Source organism: Mytilus californianus, unplaced genomic scaffold (genome assembly GCF_021869535.1).
Source record: "Mytilus californianus isolate M0D057914Y unplaced genomic scaffold, xbMytCali1.0.p SCAF_7, whole genome shotgun sequence".
Taxonomy (NCBI): Eukaryota; Metazoa; Mollusca; class Bivalvia; order Mytilida; family Mytilidae; genus Mytilus; species Mytilus californianus.
Genome location: NW_026262723.1, coordinates 39,694,614 through 39,710,512, shown reverse-complemented (window position 1 = coordinate 39,710,512; position 15,899 = coordinate 39,694,614). Strand labels below are relative to the sequence as shown.

Genomic DNA, 15,899 nt, shown 5'->3' with positions numbered 1-15,899 from the left:
AGCACAACTATAAATCTAATACTATTTTGTTAAACATGAAATATGTTATAGGAGCATTTGCTACGATTAAGACAAAAGATTATGCTTTTTTTTAAACATTGATAAAGAGGAATATTGAAATAATAATTATTCGCTACATGTATAAGCAGTCAGTTTGATTCATTTTTGTAAGTATACGCATATTTATATCGCTGATATATTATTGTATTGCAAGACAATAATTTGACCTCATTTTGGCCATATGCATGCAACCTTTAGATTAATTTTACTCTTGTTTGAGATTGGTTGCGCATGTGCTTAGCATATTCGGTGATTAAAATGTAATTCTAGTAAATATTTTAGTATGTTATAAATCAAATTACAGAGCCTGCTTCAATTTGGCGGTGATACGTTTGGCTCGTAAAAGGCCATTCAAAACATAAGGTTATTCCGAAAAGAGTTGCAATAAAACAATAACATTAAATTATCTTGATCTCCGTAAATTTACATGTATAACGTTATGTTTTGCATATTTATTACATATTGTCCCGACATACATTGCACTAAATATACTCTGATTATATATAATAAGTGAATCGTTCATTTTGTAATTAAACTGCATTCAGTATGTTTTTGTATCGTAAGAAAACACGATCTCAGAAAGGATTCGATTAAAGATCGATGACAAACCGGTTACATTACAGGTAAATTTGTCACCATAACAACATTGGCAACAATCCATCATCATCCCAATTAGTGATTTTTAAAAATAAAATCTGTTCTTTTCCAAATATTGAGACTCTCACACATAGCGGCACTAATTATTAAATTGTACGGTTAATAATTTGATAAATACCAGTGCTAGTTGAATACATTTACAGCTTCATTTATTTCTGTCAATTGTAAAATTAACACCTTTCCAAGAAATAAAGGGAAATAAATACATGTATGTTGTCTCTAGTAATTGATATGTATATTACATGTACAAAATTATTGATTGGGACAAGGATGTAAATGCGTGTCAAAACTTAGATGATAGTTCAACAGTGACAGACAAAACATTTTCAACAGATAGAATTAAACACCCTGAGTTATAGAAATGCTTATTAGACACTATTGTTTGTTTATAAATCAATATCAAGGTAGATACACTAATTTTTAACAAAGTATTTATTGACCATGTTAGGGTGGCGTGTGGAAGCATATTAAGATAGTAATGAAATAGCTTTTAAGTATTATAGATTTTTCTTTCATTATTTACATGTACAATAATAAATAAAAAGTATGACTTACCTGACAAAGGAATATAAGCTATCGGATGTGAAAAAGAATCTGTTATTGTAAGTAAACGTATATCTATTATAGCTACCAAGTTTAATGTTTAATGGTTTAATGGTTTAATATCATTGATATGGATGGAGAGTTTTACCATTCCTTCTATATATAGGTCCTAATGGTCAACAGAAATTAGTGTTTTTGGTAGCTCCATATACATTGTCACTGAAACAAAGCCTGTCATGTAATTTTTAAAAGTGAAAGGTAAATTTTAATCTGTTGAACGAATTCAAAGTTAAAATGTTTTATATAAATTACATGTATAGGCAAAACGTCTGTATACGACTGAAAATTATTTACTCTCAACTACTGTTTAGAGGGGACACGTCAACAAAATATTTATTCGAATTTTTTTATTGTTTTAATTTTCTACATTTATGTAAAACGCATGTGTATCGTAAATGGTTTGTTTTCATGAATTGTCATAAAGACTACATACATCTTACCATAGACGTTCACATCCGTATGGAAAAGTATCTTATTCCGTATATCATTATTTGTTTGTGTTATTAGATGATGTGTATAGGGAAGCTTGATTCATATCAAATTTATCACTTAAAAAATTGTAACACATTTTGATGAGTTTTTACGCTGATACATATACAAAAACACACTTGATCTTTTCTGCGAAACTTTGAAATAATCAATAAGGCTAGGAGTGGGATTAACGTCAATGTGACAATAACCCAACGACAAATAAAACTGTCAGACATCTCGAGTTCAACATAATGGTTTTTGCCATTAGACAAGTACATATGCAATATCTCAATCTCTAAATGACCTAAATCTAAAAAATAGTTTGAATGAATTTTACAGAGACTATCTATCAAGATCTTTTACGAATACACATTTCCTTAAACTACATTTTATTTTGTTAATGCACATTTCCAAAAACAACGACTGACCAGGTTTCCTGACGTTGCACATGCACATGAATATGCAGATATAATATAAACAAATATTTTACTTACACACAAACAATAAGGAAAAAAAAAAAAAAAAAGAAAACAAAAAAAATGGTTGGATTGAATTTGTTTTATGATGGCCCGTTTGAATTATATATTTGTATGAGTTAATAATGAGAATATAAGTAACCGTTTTATTACCGTTAAAGATCTTATTATTTAAATAATTTAAATAAAATCAAATACTAAGTAAATATTGATATTTTCAACTTTAATGTCAGTTAAGTACTAATATTTAACGATTTACGATTGCATCCATTTAACAAATGATAAGACAATTCAATGGTATCTTGAATAAACTGTTTGAGGCAGTTAAAATACGTATATTTGACTGGACTAAAAAAATCTTCACAAGAATCACATAGAAATACCTCAACCTTGATCGATTTGCTTCGCTACCCGTAAATACACCCAAACAATGTCTATACGCGTAGTTTTTTTTTTCTAAAGCAATGAACCGGCACATTTTTAAACGAAGGTGTGATTAAATCTAGGGCGTAGTTTCTCGACTGATCAATGTTTCATGGATTGGTTATTTTCAGGATAGATGTGACGACTCCAATGGTAATCGATAACACCCTTTTCTGATGGAACTTTGGAAGTGTAAAAATACTTATCAAGATGCGGCTATATGTTATAAAGCGATATGTTTTCTTTCTATTTCTTATGACGACCATAATTTTGATATCTCTGGGTCTACATGGAAACATTGTAACACAACAAAACTCCTGGACAGGAACAGGTGCGTACATTACACGTAGCATTTTTTAATTAAGTTTGTAAAGCAAATTAATTGTTCAAATCCTTTTCCTTTTGTTACATTGTACTCCCATACGTTTTATGTATGTATAATTATAATATATCACACTTTATAGTCTCAGATCATTACTGTTCATGGTGATTATAAAAGGCATACCAGTCTTTTGCGCTAAAATCTACCTGTATCATGAAACAGAAGGCGAAACTTATGTTTACATTTTTGTGGTTTCAGTCTTGTGTACTGTTAGCAGGCAGGCTTCTTCTCTTGATTCAATGATTTAGTATTTTTCATTTATAGTAAACAAACAAATAATAAATTTAGAATTGGGGAAATAAATGATACTATAAAGACGAATGTAAACAGTTTGAGTGTAAAATACTAATGGCTATTCGCAAACAAAATCGTGACATGAATCTTATTAAGACTTTTAAAATTTAAATACTTTGTCTAGTAAATGATAATGGGTGTTTTTAAATTGAGAAACCATACGTATTCAACCGAATACGATCGGAATTTAATGACCCGGATAATGAAGAGGGATTGTTGTGAAACTCAATAGACACGGTTGAATTTTTGTAACGTATTTTGATTTACTGAAAACCACACCCCTTTAATCGTACAAAATAAAACTGATTAAAATCCGGAATCGTAACCCTATCTGGTTTAAGGTTATTTTTAATGATGATGTTCCCAAAAGCAGGTTGAATACATGTACTTATAAACATTTAGGAATTTTAAGCAAGAAACAACCGATCAATCATAAACACTTTGTAATAATCATAGATATACATGTGTAATGTTATTATTGAATACAATCATATTTAGAAAAAAAATAGATGTGGTACCGGTAAGATTATCAATAAGACTACATATACTTTCCATTAGAGACTAAACGATGAGGATGTTAACAACTATTGGTCACCGAATGGCCTTCAACAATCAAGTTATTAAAGGCCCCGGCATGAAAAAATGGGAAATAATTCAAAATAGAAAACCAACGGCCTGATTTGTTCTAAAACAATGAACGAAAAACAAATATGACCCACAGCAATCACTGAATTGCAGACTCCTGACTTGGTATCGGTACTTAAAGAAAATTGCGAGGTCAAACATGATTTCCGCGCTCAATCCTTCCCTGGGACAGTGTTGTTACAGCACAACAGAACAACTTGATTGGAACTCAGCAACAATGTAAAAATACACATTTTGTACTGATCTTTGGTAACCGTAGTCACTTTTCAAGGGTTAGGCTAATTTCCCTTGTATATATTTTAAAGCAAGGTTATTTTTAAAGATTCCTCACATCTTATCTATGATGCACGGTATCTCTTTTTCTTGTACTTGGCCAAAATATATATAAAAAGTGACTAAAATTGAGAATGGAAATGGGGAATGTGTCAAAGAGACAACAACCCGACCATAGAACAGACAACAGCAGAAGGTCACCAACAGGTCTTCAATGCAGCGAAAAATTCCCGCACCCGGAGGCGTCCTTCAGCTGGCCCCTAAACAAATATATATACTAGTTCAGTGATAATGAACGCCATACTAAACTCCAAATTGTACACAAGAAACTAAAATTAAAAATAATACAAGACTAACAAAGGCTAGAGGCTCCTGACTTGGGACAGGCGAAAAAATGCGGCGGGGTTAAACTTGTTTATGAGATCTCAACCCTCCCCTATACCTCTAGCCAATGTAGAAAAGTAAACGCATAACAATACGCACATTAAAATTCAGTTCAAGAGAAGTCCGAGTCTGATGTCAGAAGATGTAACCAAAGAAAATAAACAAAATGACAATAATACATAAATAACAACAGACTCCTAGCAGTTAACTGACATGCCAGCTCCAGACTTCAATTAAGCTGATTGAAAGATTATGTCTTCATCATATGAATATCAGGCACAATCCTTCCCGTTAGGGGTTTAGTATCATACCATCATAACATATATGAGAAGAACATAACCCGTGTCATGCCAACAACTGGTTTTTAAATAAATGTGTTTAGTGCCGATGCAAAGACCCTATAAGTGAATCAATATTTAAGCCAAAATATGCAATCTTTAATGACCTGACAACAGTATCGTAACTATATCCCTTCTTAATAAGTCCATTTAAAGGTTTTGTTAGCTTCAGAAGTGAATACTGACATTTTTGTGCTTTATAAAGAATATTTCCATAAAAAATTGGATGTGAAATACCTGAACGTATAAGAAGTCTGCATGTTGAGCTATATTTACGAATGAAGTCCTTATACCGATGATAAAATTTAGTAAATGTTTTGACTAGTTTATGATATCGAAAACCCTGGTGTAAAAATTTTTCAGTAATACATAAATTTCTCTCGTTAAAATCTAAAACATTGTTACATACACGAGCGAATCGTACAAGTTGAGATATATAAACACCGTAAGATGGTGACAAGGGAACGTCACCATCTAAAAATGGATAATTAACGATAGGAAATGAAAAATCATCTCTTTTATCATATATTTTAGTATTAAGCTTTCCATTAATGATATAGATATCAAGATCGAGGAAAGGGCAGTGGTCATTGTTAGTATTAGCTTTATTTAAAGTAAGTTCAACAGGATAAATTTCTTTAGTATACATACTGAAGTCGTCATTATTGAGAGCCAAAATATCATCCAAATATCTAAAAGTATTATTAAATTTGTGTATCAGATGTTGTTAGTATTACAGATGACAAAAATTGCAATTCTAAAAGACTTTGGATACATTCGAGAATCTGAAAAAATAAGAATAGGATGTGCATTCTAACCCAATTACATTCTATGGAAATGAATCTAGTATTTAATGAATTTCGTGATTCGGAAGCGCTTTTCTCGATTTTCTTTCACCAGGAACGCCAAATCTAAAAATCTGAAATTCAGGGATGTGAAAACTCGAAGACTAAACGTTGGGAACTATATGATCAACAGGGACCTAAAAATAATAGACAAATTTATCTAAGGTTAACTTTACCAGCGAGAGTTGGGACCTTAGTTATAATGTTATCACTAGAGAAGTGTATTTTCCTTAAGGTGTCAATTAATTCATTTCCGTTCCGGGTGTTCTTTACAAACTTTTTAAAGCCATAAAATGTCAATTCAGATTTTTATGCCCGACCTACGATTGTAGAGGGGCATTATGTTTTTTCGGTCTGTGCGTCCGTTCGTTCGTTCGTTCGTTCGTCCATCTGTCCCGCTTCAGGTAAAGTTTTTGGTCAAGGTAGTTTTTGAAGAAGTTGAAGTCCAATCAACTTGAAACTTAGTACACATGTTTCCAATGATATGATCTTTCTAATTTTAATGCCAAATTAGAGTTTTGACCCAATTTCACGGTCCACTGAACATAGAAAATGATAGTGCGAGTGGGGCATCCGTGTACTATGGACACATTCTTGTTTTAATATAAAATTGCCTTGAACAAAAATGTGTAGGGTTGAATATTTATTTTGATTTCATGAGTATTTGTTAACATGTTGAAAAATATTTGCTCTATATATAAAAATAAGAAGATGTGGTATGATTGCCAATGAGACAACTCTCCACATGAGACCAAATGACACAGAAATTAACAACTATAGGTCACCGTACGGCCTTCAACAATGAGCAAAGCCCACACCGCATAGTCAGCTATAAAGGGCCCCGAAATGACAAGTGTAAAACAATTCAAACGAGAAAACTAACGGCCTAATTTATGTACAAAATAATGAACGAAAAACAAATATGTTACACAGCAACAAACGACAACCACTGAATTACAGGCTCCTCATGACTTGGAACAGGCACATACAGAATGTGGCGGGGTGAAACTAGTTTGTTGGCGCCAAACCTCTCCCCTAACCTGGGACAGTGGTGTAACGGCACAACTTGAGAACGAACTATGCAAAACAATAAACGAAAAGCAAATATGAGAAACAGCAAAAAACGACAACCACTCAACTACAGGCTCCTGGCTTGGGACAGGCAAATATAGAATGTGACGGGGTTAAACTCGTTTGAAGGCGCCAACCCTACCCTATCCTGGGACAGTGGTGTAACAGTACAACATAAGAACAAACAATCAAAATCATTTGAAAAAGGCTTAACTCATCAGATGGATACAAATAGAAATACATCTATCAAAAACACAGCGTGGACGTGGGCGGGTACTTATACATCCCCACAACAAAAAGACACTAAGTACAGATCTGAGAGTACTCGCAGTTACTGACAGCTAGTTCAAAGCCAATATCAACTAATACAAAAAAATCATGCATCTAAGACTAAATAAAATATCAATCAGTACACACCCAACATCCAATGGATTTAGTTTAAAGACGTCATAACCCAGTTTAACTTTCTGATTTTATCTCTGCAAATGAAACTTGTACATGCTTAAAATTCATGCCTGAAATACACGTGTAGACTATTTATTTACTAAACTATTTATTATTGAAGACATTGTGTTGGCCTCTAAATTTCGTTTCTGATTCGTTTGTGTTGCTAGGTTGCTGACTAATTGACGTATATATCACATAGTGCAATTCGAATAATTTATCCATTGTAGACTGCGATTTCATCTGTGAAATTATCTTTTATATAAAAAATGCAAACGATGAGTACATATTTAAAAATATTTGTTCTATTTTATTCATTTTACAATTTTACACATGATTCGATTTTTTTCTTATAAACAGTTATACTAACACAAAAACACAATGCATATGATAGTCCATTATTCTGGATGAAGGAAAAGAAGTCTTTTGTTTGAAGGTTAAGGCAAGCATCTTGTTTATTGATAAAATTATCAACCAGTCAAGTACTTTTGTGTAAATAAAACTCATAAAACTAAAGGCTTAAGAATTACATTTTGCTTTTGTTTTCATTGAAGGAGACATGTTGATCCGACACACAGATGAAAAGGTAAATCAGATCTTTTATTATATTGATTTATCATGTAATAGTAAAACATCATTTATAATTCCCCACGTTTGCAGAGTATTGCTATGTCATTTAGATTACACGAAAGTCTCTCCTACAGTGAATTCTAGCTTATATATATATAAACAAGAGGCTCTCAAGAGCCTGAATCGCTCACCTGTATTTCAGAGGAGAAGATTTTTAAATGTTAGCAAACTTGATGAACAAATTGTGTAAAATTGTCTTTAAAGGGCAATAACTCCTTAAGGGGTCAATTAACAATTGTGGTCATATTAACTTTTTTGTAGATCTTTCTTTGCTGAACATTATTGCTGCTTACAGTTTATATATATCTATAATAATATTCAAAATAATTACAAAAAACTGCAAAATTTTGTTAAAACTACCAATTCGGTGGCAGCAACCCAACAATGGGTTGTTCGATTCGTCTGAAAATTTCAGAGCTGATAGATCTTGACCAATTGAACAATTTTATCCCATGTCAGATTTGCTCTAATTTAATTTTTGAGATATAAGCCAAAAACTGCATTTGACCCCTATGTTCTATTTTTAGCCATGGCAGCCATGTTTGTCGATGGATCAAAACTTCGGATACAATTTTTAAACTAGATACCCGAAGGAACATTTATTTAAAGTTTGAAGGTATTTGGCCCAGTTGTTTCAGAGGAGAAGATTTTTGAAATAGTTTACGACGACAGACGACGACGACAAACGACGGACGCCAAGTGATGGCATAAGCTCACATGGGGCCCTTTGGGCCCCGGTGAGCTAAAAAATGCAAACAACACTTTATAAATTTCAAGTGTCTAAATCGATTTTCTGGTTTCCACCAGGAACACTCACATCCCAACATTTGGAAGCCAACTTGAAGGTTGTAAAAGAACCGAAACAGTTTAGTTACATGTAATGACCAAAAAGGACATAAAAATAGCCCAGTTAACCTAAGGTAAACTCTGCCTGATCTGAGTGAGTTGAAACCTTGGTTTCTTTATAATTTAGAAATTTATGTTTATTTTGCTTCCGTACTAGCACATTTAATTACATTTAGAATGACACCTTTTGGTAGTAAATTAATAATAATAAAACTCCGTCAGAAAAAGTTTACTCTAAGCTATTTTGACCCTCAGTACTAAATGTTTTATTACTTTGACTTCTCAAACCTATCTCGAGCGTACACGTACAAATGTACCTGCTACATGTAAAGGCCATTAAAGAAAAAAAAAAAAAACGTCATTGACACATAAGTCGTTATCGTAAGTTTTTGTTTATTCCTCTTTCCTAATATGTACTCTTTGACAGGGAAAGAAAATTAATGATGTATTTGTACTGAAGTCTTTGGTACAGTCTTAAACGACTACAAATACTTTTCATTATATCGTAGTTTTTTTTAAAAGCATTGAATGATCAGCAGAAGGTGTTATTTTTGGGTCGTTTTAGTTTTGTTTTCAAGGATCTGCACTACAATTGCATATGCCTTCGAGTTCTCTCTTTCCAACTTAAAAAAAACAACAAAAAATAGCATATTTAAAGTGCTCAATAACTCAAATAAAGTTAAACGATTGGAACCGATAAAGATTTTCCCCTTACAGTCTATTAATAAGAAAATAAGGAGATTAAAATCATTTCAAAGAATAAAAAGTTGTGGAATTAATGTATAACTGAATAACAGAAGTGAAGCAAAATAGACATCTACAATTGACAAGCACCTATGCCGTAGTGTAACAGTTACTCTGTATTGATTTTGAAAGTAAAATAATAAATTACCCAAGTTCCTTTGAATAAAAAGAAACATGTAGAGACAGCGAAAACCAATGACGTTATTCGTAAACATGTGGCGATACGAAACATAGTTTTAATAATTACTCCTTGATTATATTGCGTGATTATCCCCCACTTAATTTGATCATTAACGTTATAAATCGGTACTATAACACAACAAAAGGATTTTGAACTTTCGACTCTGCCTTTGTCATACGAAGCTTCCGTAAATTGACAATATAATTAATTTCCGATCAATGACAATAGATAACATTAATATTCAAGTGTACAATATAGTATGAATTAGAGGTAACAAAAGTTTACCCATGTTCAAATCTCAGTAATCTATTAAGAAGTTACAAACCAAAATAAAAACAAAAACTTATGGAATCGTAACTATAACAAAAGGAGCGAAACTGGCCATCACACAACATGATAATCCACACTAAGTCAAAATATCACAATAGGGACAATCGGTTTAAAGAATCTTTATGGTTTAATCGGATTGATCGGTTTCCAAAGATTATAAAAATCATTTTATCGATAGATGATGATGATGATGATCAATTTGGGTTTAACATCCAGTGACAAATATTACATACGTATCAGGACAACAACTCATTCATATAATAATTATAATTTTGGGGAATTGATATCGATTCACGCATAGGGTCTTTGCATCGGAAATAAACGCATTTATTCTAAAACCAGTTGTTGGCATGATACGGGTTATGTTCTCGTATAAATTATGATGACATGATATTAAATCCCTAACGGGAGGGATATGTGCTTGATTTTTATATGATGCAGACATAATCTTTCGACCAATTGAGACCTGGAGCTGGCATGTCAGTTACTGTTAGTAGTCCATTGTTAGTTAACTTGCTGAGCATTGTCACTTTGCTTAGTTTCTTCTGTTATCTATTCTAACACCGGACTCGGACTTCTTTTAAACCGAGTTTTACTGTGTATATTGCTGTGTGTTTGTTTATTCCACATTGGTTAGAGGTGAAGGGGGAGGGGTGTTTAACCCCGCCGCGTTTTTGCGCCTGTCCCATGGGAGGAACCCATAGCCTTTGATAGTCTTGTCTGGTTTTTAATTTTGATTCATTTATATGTTTCGGATTTAAGTGTGGCGTCAATTTCCCTGAGCTAGTATGCATTTTTGTTTAGGAGTTTTCTCGCTGCGTTGAACACCCACTGGTGGCCTTGTCTGTTTTTCTGCTCTTTGGTCGGGTTGTTGACTAAGAAACATTCGGCGTTTTCCATTCTCAATTCTATTATATGTATGTAATCGCCTCTTGCACTGTTCTCATGATCACAGTGAAAACCGATAAAAAAAAACTTCACTAAAAATTTTAGTGAAACATAAGACGTCAAAAAGTTGGATGTTAATGAAAAGCAATTATGCAATCTAAATTGTATAAAAGAATTAAAGAATTTCCAAAGCACTTTTTGATTGAGACTCAACTTATACCTTTGTATACACTTTTATCCATCACTGGCCCAAAAATATTCACACAATATCATCACGAACTAGTGTAGATGTTTGCACAAAATCAAATATAATAATAAGAAAAAAAGTACACATGAGCTTAACTTCAAACTACTGCATATTTCGGTTGGCATACTTGATGGATCTTTTGTAAACGCGATATGTTTTTTTGGAATAACCTTCATCGTGTCCTCAAAATATCTCTTAGGCTAAATGCTTATAACATCGTGAAGCATAAACTAAAAAATACACCAATAGGAATATTAAAAATGCCTAAGAGAATTAGAATCTTAATTTTATAACAATTACATAATTAACAAACTAAAAATTTGCAATGCCGATGTGTCATTAAAATGATGGGAGGACCGAAAGTACTAAGCAGACGACACCTGCCTGACCAGCGATAGCAATAATACAAACTTGGTGAAAGTAAAACTTACGAATGTCACCGATTTAAGTGTGCATGATAATTACTTTTGAATTCATCTTTATCAAGTACCATCGAGACTTAAATATTGGCGGCGTAATAGATTTCGAGAGTCATATACATTAAACATTTTGGATCATCAACACGTAAAACAGTCTAAACAGCATTCGGCACACCTCGGCAGATCTTTTAATCTTAGATAAGATGTAGGGTACCGGAATCTGCCTAGGTTTGCCGATAGTCTAGACAGAACATAAACAAGTAATATTATCAGAAGGAATTGCGACCTTTAAAAATTATGGTATAATAGCATACTTTAAAAAAAAAATGAAAATTTACAATCATGATGTACCACATTTGAACAAGCATATATCAGCTAGTTTGTAAATTAATTTATCTGTCTTGTTCCGACCATCTGCAAAAAAGTTGCATGCTATTATGTCCCTGGTAGAACGTTTAATCATATTTGAAAAGAAATCTAATAATCTTAGCTATGATGTAGGATACCGGAAACTGCCGAGGATTGCCGATTGTCTAAACAGAACTTCAAAAACCGTTTTATAAATAACATTACCGGAAGGAATTTGCGAACATAGTTATGATTTGATAACACAATAAAAAAGATACAATCATGATGTACCACATTATAACAAACATATATCCTAGCCAAACTAGTTTATTAATATAAACACTGTCTATTTAAAGTAGAAAGATTTATATCTTTTGATATTGAAAACTTTTTATGTTCTTTATCTGATTCCGACCATCCGCAAAATGTTGCATGTTATTATATCCTTGGTAGAACGTTTAATCATATTTGAAAAGAAATCTTTCAATAAATTGAAGAATATATTTTTCTGACTTTTTTTTAATTTTATTTGACAGATTCAAGAAGATCCTAATTTGAAAATATTTAAAGATAGACGAAACACAATGATAGATGCTTGCAGTAGTAATGAAACAAGCTATACAGCTAAGAATACAGAGGGCACTCTCAGGAACCATTTCGTAATAGATAGAAAACATAAATTTATATATTGTGCAATGGAAAAAATTGGTTCGACGTTTTGGAGAAGATTATTTCAGGTAATAAAAGTTGAAACAAAAATTTAAAGTTAAGGATTTTACAAAACGTAATCACGTATTGTATAAATGGTTCACGTTTCTGATACTGTATGTTTGTAGAATACTTCGTGTGTATCTACGTAATTTCAAATAAAGTCCAACAAATATGGGTCAACATGATACACGTACACTGTAATGAATAAGGAAAAGTAGCATACGCGTCATTTATATAGCAAACCAAAGACACAAAACTTTATTTACAGATCTTCAACAATAAAAAATGGTTATACAATTTATAAAACTCTAAGTTGCTCAGAGTCTAGATAACGTCACGAATTAACTAAACAGTGACTATCCGAGGTCTCCAATATTGCCAAATTCCAAAAAAATACAGAATACCATTAAGATAAAACGCAAAAACAACCAACGGCAAGGTTCCTGACTTTGGACAGGCATATACACATTGGGTGGAGCTAAATTAAGGTTTGAACATTTCAACCCTCTACATTTTTAATCTTGATAAGTGGAATAACATAAAAAAAGAAAGAAAAACACAGTACATGAAAATACTTGAAACTGTTATAATACAGACAACAAAAACTCATGAACCATAGTGTATTAAAGAATTCTAGCAGTTGCTGAAAGCAAACTTTGCGTATTTTACCCACTGAAAAACATTAAACAAAGGTCAAACTAAAGACCATTAAAATACGTCTAATAAATATAGCCTAATGTGGACAACCGCAGTTGTGCTAGAATGATAACCACAACATACTTTAACATTCGGAAAACGAAGTCAAAGGTAAAGGTTGAAAAATAAGCATAATACCTTGTTTGTGTTAATATATGTATGAAAAAATCCAATACGACAATTTATTCCTAGGAAATGCAACGGGATAACATATTGAAATTGTAAAATTCACATACATGTACATGTATTCGACCCAATCAGTTATGTTATTAATAATTTGTGTATTTACAGATTATTTCTGGCTCTTCGAAGAAAACGAGTCCATTCGATATTCCTCCTGGTGCTGCCCTTGGAGGGCATCAAGAGACTTTCAAAACATTATCATTTGATGATATTCATTCAGTTCTTAGTTCATCGAAAAAGTTTATAATTGTAAGGGATCCTTACGCACGTCTTTACTCGGGATATATGGACAAACTTTTCTCAGCGAATCTTATGTTCTGGGAGAGCATAGGAAAATTTGGTGTGGAAACATTTCGAGATAAGCCGTCAAATATTAGTAAAAAATGTGGACATGATTTGACGTTTACAGAATTCATTAAATATTTCATACATTCTGAAACTCATAATAAAAGACGAGACGGACATTTTCTTCCAATGTACGACCATTGCCGTCCATGTGAAATTAAATATGATATCATAGCAAAAATGGAATCCATGTCAAAAGATACATTGAGCGTTCTGGAAATATTAAATATGACAGAACTACATGATACCCTTGAAAAACAATTTACCGAAGATACTCGTGAAGATTCGTTTATTGATCAAACTAAGATATTATTTGGATCCTTTGCAAAAACTAAAAATTGTTTAAGTATTTATGAAAACCAAAAACGAATGTGGACGAAGTTTAAATCAAGAGGCTTAATTAGTAAATATGCAGAGTTTCCATTTCATGAAAGTGAAAGTGAAAGTCTAACAAAAGAAAAATATATAAAAGCGTTAAAACAAGCTGTTAAAGAATCGAAAGACAACGCCAAATCCAAGCAATATAGAAATGATTACTTACAAGAAGCATTTATGTCAGTGCCAAAAGATGTTCTCAGACGGTTACATGTTATACTACGGACGGATTGTCAAATATTTGGATATGATTGTGATAGTCATCTTTGGATAGAGAATGCTTTCCATTGATAACTCTTTCGTAGTTCATCAATAATTTTTAAGAAATAAAGTGGTAAAAAATGTATTTGAAAAAATCTAAAGTTTTTATTTTTTAGTTTTGCATACATAAACACTTGCTTTTTAATTACTATCAGCATCTAAATATCTATATTTTTGTCTACATTCATCTGTACATTTCGACATAATTTCTCCTTATTGTGCTTCTGTGAATTGGTATGTTTATGTCTTCACACTTAGTCTGTTCGTGTGTTTTTCTAACTTGAAAGCTTAAGCCAACTGTTATCCTTTCATCAATAAGATAGGGTCGTCATCAATTTTCAGAAGTTATAAATGTACCTTTTTATCTTTAAAGCATTTTTACAAAACAATCTTTTTTTGTAGAATTAGTAATAATACACTGACTAAAAATTAAAAAAAAATATTAATGACACACATTCATGTCAAAAAGAAAACACAGATCAGAGGACAGATTTCTATTCATGTTTTGTTAAGTTTCTGTATCATTGACGTAACACTGGTAAACAAATTTTGATCTGAAACGGTCATTTGATCTGAACATCTCTTAAAAAAGACTGAACAATAATTTATTAAGTCATTATTAGACTTTCAGTAAATTTTCAGACTAAGCAATTCCGACAAAATCAGTACTGACCAGACAATTCGATTGCAGTCAATTAAGATTCGGTCAGTCTATGTTCCGAATTTTCAGTAGTTGCTATTAACCTGTACACATCAACACCATACTGCATTGTCTGAAAAAAAAACTACCGAACAGAACTGAATTGACTGCTTGGTAATTGTCTGAATAGTACTGAACTTACCGCAGGGGATAAGTCTGAAAATGGACAGAATAGCTGAACAAGACAAAATATTTTTTGTTCAGACTTTTCAGATGATGACCGTTTCAGACTAAAATAGGTTTACTAGTGTAAACAACCCCAAATTTTCTTTTTTATTGTCATTCATCGATATCAATAGATCAATTTTCAAAATTTCAGATTTAATGATTGATCTACTACTGTCGATATAGAAATTAATATTAGAGGTTTACCAGTTTATTTTTTTCAAATTTCGATTACCTCCCCTTATCCGATATATCAAATTGAAATATTCATAGGCCTCATAAAAGATTACACAACGTGTTGGTGAAAGGAAGACATCTTAAAATTACCTAGTCACCCATTGCACATTTGTCATGCGTATAACAGTTCTACTGCGTTGCTTCTAATGGTATATTTAAAAAAGATCTAATAGAAAATGAACGCATCATTGGGCCTAAATGAATTTTTAAGATATGCGAAAACGCAG

At 32.1% G+C, this 15,899-nt stretch overlaps 1 protein-coding gene across 3 annotated transcripts; it reads left to right on the top strand.

Annotated features, from left to right (window-relative positions):
- Positions 1-1,152: 1,152 nt before the first annotated feature.
- Positions 1,153-14,665, top strand: LOC127710230 (carbohydrate sulfotransferase 11-like). 3 transcript variants are annotated; one of them, XM_052215995.1, is made up of 5 exons: positions 1,153-1,319; positions 2,822-3,021; positions 7,921-7,952; positions 12,536-12,736; positions 13,698-14,665. In XM_052215995.1, exons 2-5 carry the CDS (start codon positions 2,901-2,903, stop codon positions 14,598-14,600), a joined length of 1,257 nt encoding a protein of 418 aa, XP_052071955.1. In that variant the 5' UTR covers positions 1,153-1,319; positions 2,822-2,900; the 3' UTR covers positions 14,601-14,665. The 3 variants fall into 3 exon arrangements, with proteins under 3 accessions (XP_052071955.1, XP_052071956.1, XP_052071953.1); XM_052215996.1 differs by lacking the exon at positions 1,153-1,319 and adding an exon at positions 1,500-1,518; XM_052215993.1 differs by lacking the exon at positions 1,153-1,319 and having other exon boundaries at positions 2,695-3,021.
- Positions 14,666-15,899: the final 1,234 nt, after the last annotated feature.

What these genes read in the sequence shown, in the direction of transcription:
- LOC127710230 (XM_052215995.1), top strand. Translation starts at nt 2,901, where the DNA reads ATGCGGCTATATGTTATAAAGCGATATGTTTTCTTTCTATTTCTTATG. An exon ending in TCCGACACACAGATGAAAAG is followed by an intron (nt 7,953 to 12,535) that starts GTAAATCAGATC and finishes TTTATTTGACAG; the next exon opens with ATTCAAGAAGATCCTAATTT. An exon ending in TTTGGAGAAGATTATTTCAG is followed by an intron (nt 12,737 to 13,697) that starts GTAATAAAAGTT and finishes GTGTATTTACAG; the next exon opens with ATTATTTCTGGCTCTTCGAA.